The sequence below is a fragment of the Odontesthes bonariensis genome, chromosome 19, assembly GCF_027942865.1.
Source record: "Odontesthes bonariensis isolate fOdoBon6 chromosome 19, fOdoBon6.hap1, whole genome shotgun sequence".
NCBI lineage: Eukaryota > Metazoa > Chordata > Actinopteri > Atheriniformes > Atherinopsidae > Odontesthes > Odontesthes bonariensis.
In genome coordinates, this window is record NC_134524.1 from 10,462,314 (window position 1) to 10,480,094 (window position 17,781).

At 43.9% G+C, this 17,781-nt stretch overlaps 1 protein-coding gene across 1 annotated transcript; it reads left to right on the forward strand.

Moving 5' to 3' along the window:
* The first annotated feature begins 1,353 nt into the window (after window positions 1-1,353).
* Window positions 1,354-16,877, forward strand: ntn5 (netrin 5). The gene is made up of 7 exons (XM_075451452.1): window positions 1,354-1,428; window positions 6,771-8,260; window positions 9,164-9,352; window positions 11,167-11,316; window positions 14,332-14,382; window positions 15,564-15,644; window positions 15,915-16,877. Exons 2-7 carry the CDS (start codon window positions 6,781-6,783, stop codon window positions 16,490-16,492), a joined length of 2,529 nt encoding a protein of 842 aa, XP_075307567.1. The 5' UTR covers window positions 1,354-1,428; window positions 6,771-6,780; the 3' UTR covers window positions 16,493-16,877.
* Window positions 16,878-17,781: the final 904 nt, after the last annotated feature.

A 17,781-nucleotide genomic window follows, 5' to 3' on the forward strand; every position in this document is an offset into this window, starting at 1 on the left:
ATTATTGACGCATAAACGTGCTATTTCTCCCCTCAATTTACTTTATTGCACTTGTCCTGCATCCAAGGATAGCATTTCTTAAGTGCAAAGCAACTGCGCAGACATACACACAAAGCACACCTGGGGAAACATTCCTCGAGGGAAGCCATCAATCAGTTTTATGTCCTTCTCTGGGAAAGTTTCCTCCTCTCCAATCAAGCGTCTTCCCTTCCTCCTACCGCCTCAATTCCTCTTCTTATATTTCCATCTGTATCAGTTTTGCTTCACATCTGAGAACCATCCACTCCAACCAATTAACTTCCACCCTTAATTCCACTGAGGGATAATTGGAGCAAACCGGAGGGTGAGACCTTCGCCCGGTCAGTGCAAGATAAGACTGCAGCAACTGCGTTTCCTCTATGTTTTGAGTTTGCCCGCCAGTGGTAATAAACCTGAAGTCCTCAACAAGCCATGAAATACTGAACCGGGTCTTAAAATGCTAGTTTTCTTTTAAACTTGGGGAAAACTGTTGGTTGGGATGCAGATCAGCTGGTTTGTCTTGAGAAGGAGGATTTTTTTTTTTACCATGCATACTGAGTAAATTTGCATTAAACCTATCATCAGGAAAATGCATCTGAGCCTTAAATGTAGGCTGTGTGGAGAGGGCATTTTCAGGTTAAAATTAAAATGAAACATTATGTTAATGTTCGGCACAGTGGAGCCAGTTTGAACCATTTCACATGCTGGTTTCATATGTATTAAAAAGGTCTAACTTTTGTCTGACAGATAGGTGTTTAACAGTAGGATAAATGTTAGATAAAATGCACGTTGCCTGTATTAAAGTACATTTGGTTTAGTAAAAATTAGAACTACAGTGAAAATATTTATCCAGTTCATGCAAATTGAGAAAGGAAGAAAATTCTAGAAAAAAAAGACGCTTATTGTCTCCACTGCAAACTGTAATAAAATGTTTTTCTTTGTTATTCCATCATCAGTTGAACAGGAGCTTTAAGGCAAAGCTCAGGTGAGGAAAAAAGCTGCCAAAGGGTAAGTTAGCAACTTTAGACTACATGCAAAACCTTATCCAGACATTTCAAACCTGAAATCCTAAGTAATACTGAACTCTAAGCGAGTCTGTCGGTCTCCGTTTCAGCCTGAATTAAGATGAACTCTGCTGTGTGCACCGGTTTGAGGTGGGAGCTCTTGGTTCTGCTCGGTTGCTGTTGGAAGAGACACCTCCCAGCTGATCCCCGTTAATTTGCAACCCCCCACCCCCTCCTCCTCCTCCTCCTCCCCCTCTTCCTCCTGGAGCAGCACCCGGTGTGTTGCGCCCTCTCGGTGTGTGTCTTCTGCTCCGAGCTGGATGTGCGGACACTTGCTGCGCTGCTCTTGATGATCCGGAGGCACCGCGGGGGCTGCGGGAGAAGGAGACTCGCTGGGACGCACATGGTGAGCCCCTGACGCCACTTTTCACATCCTTTCCCTGCTGTGATGGCTGACTTGTTTGGCGAGGTTTTTGCATCCCTGCTGAAGTGGAGAAGCGAGCCATTCGGCGGAGCGTGTTTTGGAAGTTTAGGAGGCAGAAATTAGGCTGAAAATTGTGCGCAAAATGTGGCCGATACAGTAAGGTTTGGTTTTAGGGATATCTATCAACACGTTGCGGGACTTTTAATACAAATTAATTCATCAAACGGACAAATGCAGCCAGATTTTTCTTGATAGACGTCGCGGCTTAGTTTATCCTTAAAAAAATCCAGGTTTTATTATCAGTAAATTATTCTTTAATTTAACGTTTTATTCTGATAGATAAACCTGAATAAGTTTAATGAATTATTTTTCTTGTGAATTAGACATTTTAATCCCTGAAAAACCTGAAATTACATTTCTTTTTTGTAAAATAACTTAATTGTCTCTATGACATTGGACAGCTTTTTTATTTTTTTATTTATCATTCTCATGGCTGCAGCTATTTCTAAAATATTAAGCTTGTTGTTTTTTGGTCATTATACCCTTCAGCTTTGGATAAGAAAATAAAATAAAACCTTTCAATTATTATTATTTGGCCCGCGCTTTATTTGCAGCCCAGAATTAATCCAAAATACCAACACATGCCGGCTTAATGACCCACATTAAACATGTGAATTAGGTTGTTTGATCAGTCCGATAGCCTAACTGTGTAAATATTATTCCTCTTCTCTGGGAGATAAAACTAATTGACTGCAGCCAATTTCTACTCAACAAGTGCAATTAGCTGTGCAGAACTGACGCAATTACACTCCGGGTTTCACTCTCAGCTCCTGCCAAAGTAATCCCACTAAATATGATAAATATTTGTGTTCAACGAACCGAGAGTTTCTGCCTATAAATGCGGCTTCAGCAGGCTGCGTGTGACCGCGGGCTGCTTGTCTTTTTAAGGTCGGTTTGTTCCTCATTTCTTCCCCCCTCTGCAGCTCTTGTATCCGAGAGCAAAAGAAAAACAAAACAAAAAAAAAACGCCTTTTTAACAGTCACACAGGCGATTGTTTTTTATTGTTGCAATACAGGGACGTAAATTTTACAACCTGGGTCTGAAAGCTGTTGTGAAACTTAATAAAAACAAGCTGCACAGCCTGTTTACTTTCTATAATCCCTTTTTAAAAGATATTTTCTTGATAATAAATTAGCTGACATAAGTAATGGGTGTTTTTCATTAGTTCTGTTGCTCATATCAGACTCAGGCCTGCGGTGTTTTCTGTTTGTTTTACCGCCTGATTCTAATTATCAACCTGCAGTATGGCGGATTTAATTGACACACAATTGCAACCAGAGGCTTTCTGCCCCCCACCCCTCCCTCTCCTTTCTTCTTTTATTTTTTTCCCACCACCATGCCCTCGGTTGTCTTTGGCTTGGCTTCAGCTTGGAATCACAATGATTTAATTTCCATCTGTTTTTCAATATCATCATGTGGAGCTGGAGCTGAGCGGAGCGGAGCCTCTTGCCAACTGGTATGAGGCTGTAAAGGGGGAGTTTTGCAAGGTAACTCGCCTTTAAATATCGAGTGGGTAACATGTGTTTTTTTGTTCTAAAAAATGAAGCAAGCGAGGCTCCAGCGCGGGTCAGTGCGGAGTCAGAGGTAACCTTCCAAGTGCCTGTGGGGGTCCGGTTGGCCCCATTTGGGGCCCTGCACCAAGTGGCAGTTTGTTGGAGGTGCAAACTTGAAGGACAGCGGCCTTTAGCTAAAGATACAAGCAGCGATAATCCATTTTGTGCTGTCTGTCGCTTCCACCTCCCGGGCTGCCCCACTAAAATTAGATTATTACACCTAAAAAAGAGCTCCAGGAATCTGCTCCGTGTGGAATAACACACACATGGGCTTCGACTGAGCGGGCAGGAATGCCGCTTGGGAATACAGACCGCATGCATGGCCGTCCTTTTCTCACCCAGAGTCCAGTGTTGTATTTCTGAAGGCGCTGAGGACAATTGCAAATTAACAAAGGTGTCAGTTTGGTAACATGCGCCAGCAGGTGCTTTGGTGCAGCTTCAAACACGCAGGGTGTGACAGAGGGCTCATATAATTGATCGTATTTATTTAAAGGCTTCGTGTCTTGCAGAGCTGCAATGCAGAACCCGTTCAGCCTTATCAAACGGCGCCGCTTTGTGTTTAATTACACAACACGAGTATTTTTTTTCAACTCATCACAAAGTCGTAGGGCAGCTTGAGTTCGACATTTTTGCCTCCGCCTGGCCCGCCAGAGCTGCTGCCCATGACGAGGAATGTTAAAATGTGTGAGAAAGGCCAAATCCAGCTCATCTGCTGAGCAGAACTGCTCCGGAGCCATGACAGGCCCGCAGCTCTGAAGTGTGAACAGGTCAGAGCGGCTTAACAGGTAGCAGGAGGGAGAAGCAAACATCAAGCTTTACTCAAAGGGACGGGACGCGTCCATCTCCTGCCAAAATCGCAAAAGAAAGGTTTGCTGCTTCAGAAAAAAAGAGTTAATCTGCACTTCCTTTTTCAGTCATTCAAGACAAACGTGTGTGGATTACAGAAACAGACACAAACCAAAAAACACGATCACCAATGACTGCAGCTTATACGTTCACATCTCCCAAAGAAAATACAGCATTACTCTGCATTGCACTGTCCTGCAGTGGATTCATATTTCTAAAAAGTAAATTTTTTATTTAAGTTTGTCGATTTAAAACCAACCAAAAAAAATAAAAAAAATTGCTTCCATTTTGATTAACTATCACAGGACAAAGAAAAACAAAGTGTGTGCATCATAAAGTGCTTTCTGTTTGGTGCTAACGAAGAATAAGAGACTCTCATTTGGAAATAAACGAGGACTGCAGAGCACGAACACGAGCGGCGCTCTCATCTGTTCGGCTATGCTGTAAACATGCCCTCAGGTTGTCAGCAAGTATTTTTCCAGCCCCTCGCCGGCCAAGCATAGCTGCTTCTAAAGATCACCCGCCGGAGACGTTGTTGATCTCATCATACCACTATTTGGCTGTTTAAGTTTTTTGAAAGACGGATTACTTGCCAAGTTGTTTCAAAACGTCCCCGGTTACACACGGAGTTCCTGCACATAACCGCGCATTCGTGGTTTAGATGGCTGCAGGGGATTTGTGGACGTTAGTTTGGCACCGCCGGGGATAATAAAAATGGGTCGACACCCAGTGTGCATCAACAGAAAACTGTTCCCATCAAAAGACACTTTAACGGGGGAATGCTGCTCATCCTCGACATGTGCTTCCGACGCGCCGTGTGAATTTATGGAAAGAGGCCGATTAAAAACCATCGAAACCAGATCCGGTGGGTTGGGTTGGCGGTGCCAGACGGATGATCTGGTTTCAGGGGAGCAGAGTCTGGATCTGAATTAAAGAACCTCAGGGGGCCTCTCTCAGATGCATCCATTTATCATAGAGCTTGTAATGGGCCAATGTTTAATTAGTCGTGTAATGTGACAAAGACAGGAGCAAGTGCATGTCATGGGAATGTTAAACAACCTCCCCCCTTTCTCCTCCTGCCTTGTGTGTTCTCACCCACCCAACCCAGAGCCCCCACCTGCCTACACTCGCTGAAATTCCCCGTCCGGAATGAAGTTTTCAGTAAAATCTCCACACTTCGCCACTTGCGACCTTTCCCCTGCTTTTAATCCCTTTGGTGCTGATTTTGCTTTTTATGCGACCAGGATATCGACACCAAATGAAACCTGAGAACTAATTAATCACCCATCAACTTATAAGTCCTCCTTCTTATCGGTGCGTTCAGGTTCCCGTGGGGCATGTCTCAACATGCCAGGAATGGCTCGCTGAGGCATCCTGGACCCCAGGAATGTGGCTCAGTGGAACCAGGGTCACAGTCAGACCACTCATCACTGCTCTTGTAGCGTTTCCTGTAGCAACATCACAAAACACGGCCGCACAATAGGCCTCCGCCTCTTCCTTTGTCCTCAACTAGTTTAGGCTTATTCACCTTTCTAGCCCGCCGTGGCTTTTTCTGGAGGTCAGGAGCAGAGACGTTCCTCAGATGCAGCAGAGGGAGTGCCACGGCCGGAGCTGTGTGGTCCCGAAGGGAAGCCTCATATTTCGGTTGTCGGCTAATTGAGCGGGATGACGCGGCCGGAGAGGCGCTCAGCCCCATCCTCTCCTACGAGTTTGGTTTATGCAGCCCTGCTGACTTTGCTGTCAGTGTCAAACGCTTGTTAGGACATCATCAATCTCACAGCAGTTAAGAATATTCCCAGAGCAGAATGAAGGTGGCAGGTGATAGACGGAGGGAAAGTCGTTTGGAAACGCACGAGGAAGGTGGTTATCGGTGGGAAAATGATACGCAGGAAAAGCAGACGTCCCTAAAGGTGAAGCAGAGGGTGTTGAAACATCACCGTAAGAAACAGTAAAAGAAGAAGTTGTTGGCAAATTTGCTTCTGGGCTTTGAGTGAGCGGCAAAGAAAACCGTAAATCACCAGTTCAAGAGAAAATAGATGCATTGTTCTTTCTTTTTTTTTTGTCCACATACCAAAACGAACACCCTCCGCCATCACATTTTGACAGAGGAATAATTTACACTCGTCACCAGTTGTACATAACGGGAAGGATTTGTTCACACTCCGGGGCTACACAAGTCGGAGTTTGTCCTCACCGCGGAAGTAACAAAGTAGGGGCTCAAGTCAAACTCGCATTTCAATCTATAAATCTTTCCAAACCATACCACAAACTAATCTCCTTTTCTTCTTCCTCCCTCCAGTCTTCCCTTTCTCTCCATTTTCTCATGTCCTCCATTCTGCACCATGACACACTGCTCATGCGTAGGCCCCTCGCAGGCCTGCAGCCCCGACCAACGGTAAAACGATTTGAGAGGAGAGCAATAAAAGTGATGGATGTGGTCCAGCGCAGGGTTTAGCTCCAGCTGTCGGGCATGTTTTTTGTCATAACAGACAGACCTGCTGGGTGCGTGCCCCTCTTCACCCTCACTCATCATCTCTTTCTGGGGTTTGAGGGGAGTTTTAAGATGGATTCGTTCTTAAAGGTTGTCACGAGTGTAGGTTCAGACCAGTGGACGACACCACTGTGAAGATCGGAGTTACATTTTTATGGGATGAGGTCTTTACTGGCATCTACTGGAAGCCAGTAAGGTGCAGCTGAAGTGATGCCGTTCGCTGGTATCATGTGTTTTCAATAAAGGCACAGGTGGTCCATCTTAGGTTTTGTTCTGCTTCAGACGCATAAATCAGTCAGTTTGTGTTTTTTTCTGTTATGACACAACGTTCGTGGATTTCTCTTAAAAATGGATCTTTTCTCTTCCCCCACAGGCTCGATGACATGATGTTCCTGTCTTTTTCCCCTCCCCTGTCCACCGCTCTCTTTCCTGTTCTCCTCCGACTCTTCCTCCTTTTTGTGCCTCCATCCCCCATCTCCTCTTCCTTCTCCCACACCCCGTTGAGCTGGACTTCGCCCCACGAGCCCTGCTACTACCCAGATGGCCGTCCTCGACACTGCCTGTCGGAGTTCATCAACGCCGCCTACGGGGTCCCCGTCAACGCTAGCCACTCGCTACATGGGCGCGATTCTGATGGCAACATCGCCACCTTGACTGACCTCCATAACCCCCACAACCTCACCTGCTGGACTGCTCACACGGGTCCTGACACCGGGGACTGGGTCCTCACCTTACCGCTGGGACGCCGCTTTGAGATAACCTACATAAGTTTGCAGTTCTGCAACCAAGGGGGGCCATCAGACCCCATCGCCATCTCCATCTTTAAATCGATGGACCACGGACGCACCTGGAGGCCGATGCAGCACTACTCCAGCGACTGCGTCGGGTATTTCAAGCAGCCCTCCCACACCATCGCCCAAACAAGGCACCAGGAGACGGAGCCCCTCTGCTCAGATCCTCGCCCCCTGCAGAGGCAGCGGGGCGGCGTGGTGCTGGCCTTCTCCACCCTGGATGGACGACCATCCTCCCCCGATTTTGACTACAGCCCCACCCTCCAGGACTGGGTGACGGCCACGGACATCCGTGTGATCTTCCACCAGGTGACGAGAGACGTCAGGGTGGGCAACTTTGAAAAGAAAAACACAGAAGAAGAAAGAGAGACGGTGCTGGATGGTGCTCGTGACGCCAGAAGGACGGGCGCTCTGAAATGGAGGTCGGACGACAATGGCCAGGCTGGGGGTCAGGCGGACAAATCGAGCAGAGATAACACGCTGGCATTTTTTGACAGGGAGACAAAAAACTCAGAAATAAGAGGGAGGAGCAAAGAGGAGAAGCAGGGTAGAAAGGGTCATCGAAAAGGGTCGGGGCAAGATGAAGAAGGGCACAACGTGACCAGCAAGGAAGGGGAAGACAGGCTCACCATAGACTCACTTGTTTTGCCAAAGAAAGGCGGGAAAGGCAGAGGGCACGGTCGCAAGAAGGACAGCAGTCACTGGCCGCCCTGCCCCAACAGAGGTTGTAATTGGACAGTTGAAGGTCGGGGCAGGGGCAACAAAGGGCGGGAGCTGAGGAAGAGGAGGAACAATAACCTCAACACAAGACAAAGCGTCAGGAATCTGCAGGTGGAGCAGCCCTCCGCTTTGAGCTCCCCTGTTCGAACTCCTCTGGCCATCTCTGACCTGCAGGTCGGAGGAAGGTGCAAATGTAACGGACACGCCTCCAGGTGTCGCCGCGACGACACCGGCCGCGCAGTGTGTGTGTGTGAGCATCACACGGCAGGGCCAGACTGTGACGTGTGTGAGGATTTCTATTTTGACAGGCCGTGGCATCGAGCTACACCCACTCACCCAAACCCCTGCGTTGGTGAGTCCTGCTTTTTATAGCTTATTCAAGCTTTGTTCCAGTTATTTTAACTAAAATATAAAACTTAGAGCAGTCTTTAAAGAAATAAACTACCTAACAAGTCACAAAAATCAAAAGGCAGACGGGCATCCTTTTAATCCTGATGTTTAATATTAATAAAGAAAATATATCTTCTAGTATATATATACTATTGAGGAGTTATGATTATAATTATATAGTTATAATCCATTTTAATAAAATATCAAACTTTCCAATAAAGGCCATAAGTGCAGAATAAAATCCTTTAAATTTCTTTCAGATAGATAGATCAATAGGTGGGTTGTTCCCTTTCATACGAAGATCAGCCTCTGACCTCCGGTGTCCGTGTCCCGGTCTCATATCTCATACCATAGTCTTAATTTGGTGAATTATTTTCCATGAATTTATCTCATGAGTTCAGTTTTGGTTCATCTCACAAGAACCTTGTCATCACTCCAGTTTTAAGATACTTTCAATCGTGTTTCTGTGTAAAATGACTGTGAGCCTTACAGTTTTGCAGCACTAATCTGACATAATTACCTGTCCTCAGTTTGTTACCGTGCATACTTTGTACTACAGACTTTACCCTGCGAGCTCTGCAGTCTCGTCAGACCGATTCGAACATTATTAGAATATTATATTCGAACGTATAGAACATTTCAGGTGTGAAAACAGCTCATCACTCTGACTTTTTTAATCCAGAAAGCTAAAGTCTTTTAAATAGTTCAAACCAGACATCTGCCTTAGGCACCACTGACTGAGGCCCATCCAGATGCTCAGTATTAACTTAATCTGACAACAAATCAGCTTTTAATTGTTAAGACATAAAAACATTTTTACCAAGGATCACAGTTTTTTTTCCATCTTTAATTCTTTATTTTCCAGCCTGCGAGTGTAACGAACACTCAAACAAATGCCGCTTCAGCATGGAGGTGTTTCAGCAGTCGGGTCGGCGCAGTGGAGGCGTGTGCCAGAAGTGTCGCCACCACACGGCCGGACGCCACTGCCAGTACTGCCAGAACGGCTACACCCGCGACCACAGCAAGCTGCTCAACCACCGCAAGGCCTGCCAACGTCAGTAACCAGTTGTGTGTGTGTGTGTGTGTGTGTGTGTGTGTGTGTGTGTGTGTGTGTGTGTGATGGGGAAAAATGGGTCATGGAAGATGGGTACCTTTCAGAAAATTAAACCTCACAGTCAGACTGCGTCGCTGTGCGTGTTTACATCGCCAATCCGTCTCTGTCCGAGCACACGGACGTGTTTATGGGGTAGTTACATTGTGAGAGCGGACAGCTATTCCTGTTAGCAGTGCTCCCAAAGGGAAAAAAAACACCCACTGAGCTGACACCTGTACATCGTTACCACCGGTCGGCATCTGCCATGACCCCTGACCTTTGACTGGTCACAAGCGACTGTCACACTCTGGCATGCTCATGCGGAGACCTGACCACCAGCCTGATATATCCAAAGTTAACGGGCTCTTTGAGCCCGCTACACGTGCAGGGATGAGGAAAAAAAAATACCAGCTGTGGTCAAATATCCTCATATTTGATCATTTTTTATGCACAAAATGCAGCGTTACATCTGAGCTTTACTCCACTGATTCCACTGTTTCCACAGAGGAGCCATTCGGAGGCCCAGCGGTGATGTTATTACTCATTTTCTCCAGGCAGGCTGTTTGGTATCATTGTAAGGATATGTGTAAACATTATTCAAGTGTGACCAGGGCTGCTGACGTGCGGCTTCCCTTCTTCATCCATCTTCTCTTATCCTGTGATAACATTAGTGGATAAAAAAAAATCTTGCTACGTAAGCCACAGCTAAATTCAGGCATTAGTCATTATACACCACCACGGCCGATGCTGGAGAAGGTAAATTGATTAAGACAGAGGATTTGTCTTCATTTGGACGAAGGTCGTTCATCTTCTCTAAAGCACCAGGAGCAACGAGGCGACTGTGCCGTGATGAGATATTTTCTCATTGTCCTAACAGAGGAATTTGTCTTCGTTTGCCCATCATGATTGCTACAAAAAAAGACTCCCTGGTATCCCGGGTGTATACTTTGTTCTACTCAAGGACAAACTTTAAGGGCAGATGCCTGCTGTCAGTCAGGATTAAACCTGGGTCCTGTCAGTGATGAATAGTTTTATACATACTTTTTTTAAATATACGCCTCCACTAAGCCACGTGTCCACTAAGAGATGATGAGAGATCCTCTTTAATCTTTCAGCTCATTGTTCAGTTTTACGGCCTGATTATTTCGGTTGACTATTTCTGCTGATATTGGCTTCAGGACACAAAGTTTTAGTTTTAGTTCCAGATAAATCTCTTCACAGGAAGTGTGTGGAGAACAGAACTGAGGCAAAAAGGGCTGAACCCTTGAGATACATGTGTCAGATGAACGATTTTGAAGTTAATGCTGGTGTTGTACCTCGTCTTCTTCTCTGGAAATGCCATTGTCACCTAAATGTTGTCATCTGCACCGTTATGTGGGATCCACAGTGTGCAACCCAAAAAATTTGAACCACACAAACTGAGAGCGGTGCGATAAATTTAAACCACCAGACAAGCAGAAGAAAAATCATATGGACAATCGTTATGTGGAGAAACAGACCACAAGGACTCTAGACCAATCAAATGTCATTGCATGGAAAGCTTTAGTCCAGTTTACCCAGAATGCAGTATGAATAGAACCACATGGTAGACACCCAAGTGGTTCCCAAATGGCTTCTGCAGCTACCGGGAATTCCCCTTATGGCGACGACATGTTAAAATAAGCTCATTTAGCTTGTTTGCCAACTCCAGTTAAGGTCCAAAAAAGTGCTTTAACCAATAGGTGTCAATTAAATCAAACGTATCACCTGTTGAATCTTGTTATTTTCTTTTCCAGCGTGCCAGTGCCATCCTTTGGGGGCTGTGGGTCGCTGGTGTAACCAGACATCAGGTCAATGTCTATGTCGAGAAGGAGTGACGGGCCTCAGGTGTAACCGCTGTGCCCCCGGATACAAACAGGGCAAATCCCCTCTGAGGCCATGTATAAGTAAGTCCACCAGTCTGGTGAAATGGAGGGAAAAATGCCAATTTAGACAAAGTAGCTTGGAAAATTAGTTTGCTAAAGCTTTTAAGAATCTTGCCGCTTATTAACTTAGAATATTTTAAGAACCTAAAGGTAAAACATCAACTAAGATTATTTAACTTTTTTTTTTTTTCTTTTTTTTGACAATTACCGTAATAGATGATAATTTTTCGCCTAATCTGGGCCATCATTGAGCCATGGGTGCCGACATGGGCCCAGATTTGACCCAAATGTGTCTGCTAACTGGGTGAAAAACAGTCCCTAAACAAAGTAAAGTGGTGTTCTTTGCCTAAACTTTGTAGTAGTTTGCTGTCGGTCGTGACAAAGTGACTTCTTCAGCTTTCTTTAGTCGTGGCCTAAATTAATTAAAGCATCGCATCGAGGTCTTTAAACCTTTTATAAAATATTAGCTGGACATAAAAGGTGCCGCTGCTCTCAAGGCTAATTTAACTCAATTATTCATCAGGTCTCCTTTTTATCGTCCCTAGAGACAGTCTCCATAGCAGCGTTAATATGAGCTGACCAATGTAAGGAAACCTCATCTCCCACTGATCAGGGATCAAGAAGATTGTTGCTACTCAGATCTCTATGCCTGATAGAAAAAATCCGCTATGAGCACTAATCCACATGTACATCACAGGCTAATTACACGAGTGCCGACAATTACACCGACACTGACGCTTTGTAAGCCCCAATCAGGTGATATGGGGAGCCAGAAGCAGGGAGCTTCACACCTGTTGCACTGCTCAAAACTCCCCCATCATAGGGCCCAGACTCATAACTCTCCCAGTGAAAGGAGTGAGTGAAAGAAAACCTTGTTTGTTTTTACTGCCAGACCATCTCAGGCTATGTATAGCATCTCTCTACCCTTACCACCACCTCCAACACCTCGCTTCCTCTCCTATCAGACAGATAAAAAGCAAAGTAGCAGCCGGGCTAAAACCCAAGTTAGCTCCTACTAAAATGTCTTAACTGAGCCCAGAACAGACCAAGAGGTTCCAACTACTAAGTTTATTTTTACTATCCTGCCTTACAATGGTTGCATATTGTTTAATTTAGACACACAGCTAAAGCTAAAAAAAAAAAGCTAGCTGGTGAGTTAGCCACCACTAGCCTTTGCTAATACTGAAACATAAATTCACTTGTTACGACTATTATGTGCAACAAGATAAATTTGTATTTAAACTTGTAAGAAAAGTTAAGTCCTCATAACTAAATCAAGCATAACTTAATTCTTCCACGTGTAGAAAAAACTAGCTAAACTGCTAATTTCTGCTAATTTAAGTTCAAATTTTCAAGTTCAAATTTTGCATTCTGATCTGATTTTCGCTCCAAGAGAAAGTCATAAACTTTAGTTACCTTTAAATAACAAGTACATATGTTTTTTGTAACACATTATATATTTTTACCATCTTAAATTCATTCACTCTGAATCTGCCAGTTAAAATAACGTTTATTTGGACACAATATTACACTTTATCTTCACAATCACTGCAGGGTTGTTTACTTAATTTTTATTCGATATTCATTGGTTTAAATAATAATTTCTTTCACCTTTTATTAGTTTGAGTCAGGCGTAATGATGCCAATTCATGGCGTGCGTTCAGAAAATAGTATATTACTCTTCTGTTAACACTAAGTATAATCTGTACAGGCAAATTCTAAGAAGGAAGCTTAATGTGGGGGGTTGAAAGAAATGATAAAAGCCATCTTGGATTGTTCTTCCAGAACCAAGGGCTGATCCAGAGGTCAGAGCTCAAACGCTCAACCTTAATAGAAATCAAATTTATGGATGGATTTATAATTTCTCTTCATAAACAGGGACCGAATAGATTGAAATTGTCTGAGAAAATCACTGGCAAACATTGGCACACTGAGCTATGACCTTTGGCTCAGTAGCTACTGGTAGCTGGATTTGATGAGACTTTGTTGTTGTGTGGGTTGAAATGGAAAAATGGCAAATTCAGGACCAAATTCAGGACCATTTAGTGGTGACAGATACAGGATTTGGATGAGTTGTGGCATCTGAATGGAGACCAGTTCACTTGGACTGATGCTGTTATACTTCAGTCATTTTATTCTTGCTTGCTGGATTATGTCCAACGTGGGCACAAATCTTAGAGAAACCCTAAAACATTTTACTTAAAAGAGGACTGAGCTGTTATTATTGTACTGATTAAATTATGTTAATTTTAAGAATCACATTGAAAACTTTGGATAAATAAATCAAAGATGCAAAATTTATCTTTCATGTTGGTGCCAACACAAATTACAGTGTGTATTTGTTTAATTGTTTTTCCACATTTTCTTTTGTTTTACTTCTTTTAAAATCCACAAAGTAAAATATAAGCTGTACATAAGTTAGAAGTATAATATGCTAAATGTGGGAAGTGAAGCGGCCTCATTATGACCCTTCATTTACTGAAAATACGGACAAAAACACACCACGTCCTTGTGTTTTAAATGTGTTGGACTGTCAGCTGGGTGGGGGTGCTCGGTGTCGATGTCCCAGCTGTGTCAGAGAAAACACGACGTGGACAGAGGACGCAGCGTTCGCTTATGAGCTACACGCACACACTTTTACAGGAGGCCTGGGTAACGTATGTGCAGCCAACCAGGTTGTTCATTTTCATTCCCCAAGTTCACCGACACCCGCGGATATACAGGGAGGGAGCAACTTTACGACAATCTGTTTCATGTTTTGAGACAAAACCCATACAAGAAGCGACGGTCTGACCTCATTAAATTACTAAAAGTAAAGTTAGTGTCTGAGTATGCGTTCAAGCAAACCTCGCAGGGTGCGTCATAACCATAAAAGGGCCACACACTCAGTCCTTTTGACATTTGCTTATCTTCTGTGCGGGCATGCCCACGTTCGAGGCGTTCAGACGCAACGCGTATAAAACACAACTGCAACAAACTGACAGCGAGGCCTGAAGTTTCTCCGGCCTGAAAGTGATGTGATGTTTCTGCTTACAGAGAATCAGGAGGCTGCTCCGACCCCCGTGTACCAACCTCAATACAGCATAGGTAAGTTTTCCACTATTATTATCATCATATGTAAGCAGTGCAAGTTATCTCTAATATCTGTAGCCTGATTCACGGGAATCCTGGAGATTTTTTTTGCCTTTTCTCCATTTATTGAGAGCACTTATTATATAATTATCTAACAATCTATTTATCAGAATCATTGCTTTTTCACAAATTTCTGGGGTGACGATTTATGGTAAAAGTATCAGATTTTAAAACAAAACAAAAACATAGTTTTAGCTGCATTTCACATCTGAACCAAGTTTTAGAGTTGGTTTATGTAGGTTCACTTCCACTAAGCAGGATATTAAAGGGTTAAAGCAGGCAACCCATTAATTAAACCCATTCTGAAATTCCTGGCTGGTTATTTTACAGATAAATTTTTTAAAAATGTATTTATATAAAATGTATTTACATTTTGTAAATGTAAATACATTTTACATTTCTAATATGTAAAATAGAAATTAAATGTTTATTAGTTTCATCCAGAGAGATAATCGCCCATTTTTGTATAAAAGTTTAAAAACTATAGCTTTAGGTTATCCCAATCCTATGTTTTTATTCATCAGTTTATCTTCTTCGATTTGATTAATTAATTAATTCAAACGAGAACTGCTTGAGAAATTAAGCAAAACTGAGAGGACATTTAGCTTTTTATAAGCAATGATATGATGTGTTAAGTCATTGAAAAACAAACATGAAATGACATAGAAAATAAAACATAATCAGATTTAAGTTCAGCTCACTACTATTTAACCATTTTTACTATAAGATGTCTGATTATTAAAGCTGGGAATGTTCCAGCTGCTGAAAGATAAGACAGATTGAACGATCAAGTCTTCCTTTTCTGATTGATATCACCTCGTGTACAGCGTTTAGAGTCCCGGCTCTTACGATCACTTTCTCTGAAGGCACGCTGTGGGCACATTGTTGAACAGATTGGTCCTTGAAGTGCTTCGGGAGCCGCTGCTCTCACTCTGCATGAGGTGGCTGACCACTTCCTCCTAGCGGCAGCTCGAGGAATGTCCCACCTGCTGCAGCTGGGATCATGTGTTTGGCAAAAGATACTGTGATGACAAATAGAAGCGGCCATATTGTAATTAGGGTAAAAGACATGTGCTGATATGCGTGCTGTGAAATGATACCCTCTCATTTTGCTGCTTTCTCCCTCTGTCCTGCAGCGGAGGAGTGCGTTTCATACTGCCAGCCCTCTCAGGTTAAAGTCAGGATGAACTTGGAGACCTATTGTCTGAAGGATTACGGTTGGTTCCTGAGTTCTTTAAAACATCTTTTAAAAAATTAAAGCTTTTTTTCTCTACTTTTCTCAGTTTCTAATAGATTTTATCGCCGATTCAAAATTATTTAAAAACTCGAGCAATGTTAATCAGGTAATTTGTTTTTTCAAAAGAGAAAATTGAAGTTGAATCCAGCTTATTTGTTATTTTTTGGTGCTTAATTCAAAGTGAAGAATAAATAAATCAATGTTATAATTTAAAAAGTCTAATCGTGTTGTGTTTGTGTCAAACAAACAGTGCTGAAGGTTCTCGTGAAAGGGATGGAGCGTTCGGGTCCCTGGTGGCAGTTCTCCATCTCTGTACAAACTGTCTTCCGCACAGGGTCTACCTCCCGTGTTCGCAGGGGCTTGCAGTCCCTCTGGGTCCCCGACCGCGACCTCAGCTGCGGCTGCCCCGCCCTCCACGTGGGCCGGACATTCCTCCTAATCGGCGCGGAGGAAGGCGAGCGCGGCTGGGGCCCCAGTGAGAGTCGCCTGGTGGCGGATCGCTCCACTTTGGCCCTCCAGTGGCGGGAACACTGGAGCCCCAAACTCAGGGGCTTCCGGGGACAGGACAAAAGGGGCCGCTGCCCTCCGAAGTCTCCAGTCAGCCACCGCAGGGAGCCCACGAAGGCCCAGACGGGGTACATCCCCCCTCACCTGCTGACTGAGAAACACACCGAGCCACGCTCTGTGAAAATGGATGAGCGTCTGACCACAGCGGTAAACAAAGATGGTGACGTCACAGCCACACAGACGCCACTCTCTTCTTCTTCTACTACTACTACCACTTCCACTGCTCCTGGTCTGGTGTGTTCGACTCAAACTCCTGAATGAAAACAAAAAAATACAACAAGAACACAAAGAACCCGTGACTTGTGCTTCGTCTTTCAGCACGCCGAGCAGGAACACTGAGTGGAAACAAGCGGATTCGTCTGCATCATCCACAGAGAACACAGAACCGTGTCCTGGTGGCGGCGGCTGCGTGTTCTCAGAGGACCGTTATCAAATATTCCACCAACAGTAATCATGTGACATATAAATATTAGAAATCTAATATTTTTATCTAAAGTCCCGTTTTGAGAATTAAAGTCTGAACAGTCTTGCAGTATTTTTTTCGTCTTATAGATTTAAAAAAAAAAGATTGTTTGAGTCGTATTTATTTATTTGAATTATTTTATGTGGAGAGGGAAGATTTGAGAATAAAAGGACACGATAAACACTTTGTGCAGGTTCACCATGATGAGAATTAGACATGTTTTTCCTCACGTTAGCTGCAGAACGGATTCAGCATCTTTGACTTTTGTGTTAATTCAAATGAAAAACATTCTGTTTATTAAATTAAAATAGCTTGAGATCTGCTTTTTTTCGACTTTGTGAACATACAAAATGTTTCTGTTTTTAATTTTTAAAGCCCAAAACGGCGGATTTATCGACAGCTGCACAGTACTTTCCATTGATTGAAAATAATTGGCTCACACCTGGCGTTCACAGCACAATATTTGGATAAATTGACTTTATCTTTGTCTGAACAGCTGACAAAGAGACCAAACAAACCTTCAGCCTCATTTTCTAACCGTGCAGGAATCCTCAGATAAGCCTGTTAGGACCCCTGATACAGATCTAAAAAACATCCGTCCATCCTGTCGTCATGACTTCTGTTTCCATTTGGGAGATGTGGCGTCATAGCTCAGGGGAAATGGCGGTGGGGTGCATTAAAGACAGATGGAGGAGCTCCTATTTGTTGAGCGGCCATGTTGTTATGGTAGCGCCTGTGTCAGCGATTGGCTGTGGTGCCGTGTTGAAGCCTGTGATTGAAAATAAAAAGAGAGAAATAGACTTGCTGAGTGATGACCTCGGAGCAGGGCTGAGCATACAGCGCACCGGGGAGGGTGGGAATGTGCTTTTCGAGCCTCTCTTTCTGCAGTTATGAGGTCCGTGTATCCTAACAACCAGCTGGCAGCTGATCGGGGCCTCCTGACGAGCAGATCACAAAGGCTCAGCTCCTCTGTTTTTTCCGGAAGAATTTTCAGCCAAAGAAAATTAAGATGGGAAATCAGTTTAGGAACGAGTGACGCGTCCATGTTTAATTCTCAGTACCTGTGTTTAATTAATATTCCAGGAAA

Coding starts and splice junctions, on each gene's coding strand:
- ntn5 (XM_075451452.1), top strand. CDS start 6,781: ATGATGTTCCTGTCTTTTTCCCCTCCCCTGTCCACCGCTCTCTTTCCT. Junction 14,383..15,563: donor CCAACCTCAATACAGCATAG/GTAAGTTTTCCA, acceptor TCTGTCCTGCAG/CGGAGGAGTGCGTTTCATAC. Junction 15,645..15,914: donor CTATTGTCTGAAGGATTACG/GTTGGTTCCTGA, acceptor TCAAACAAACAG/TGCTGAAGGTTCTCGTGAAA.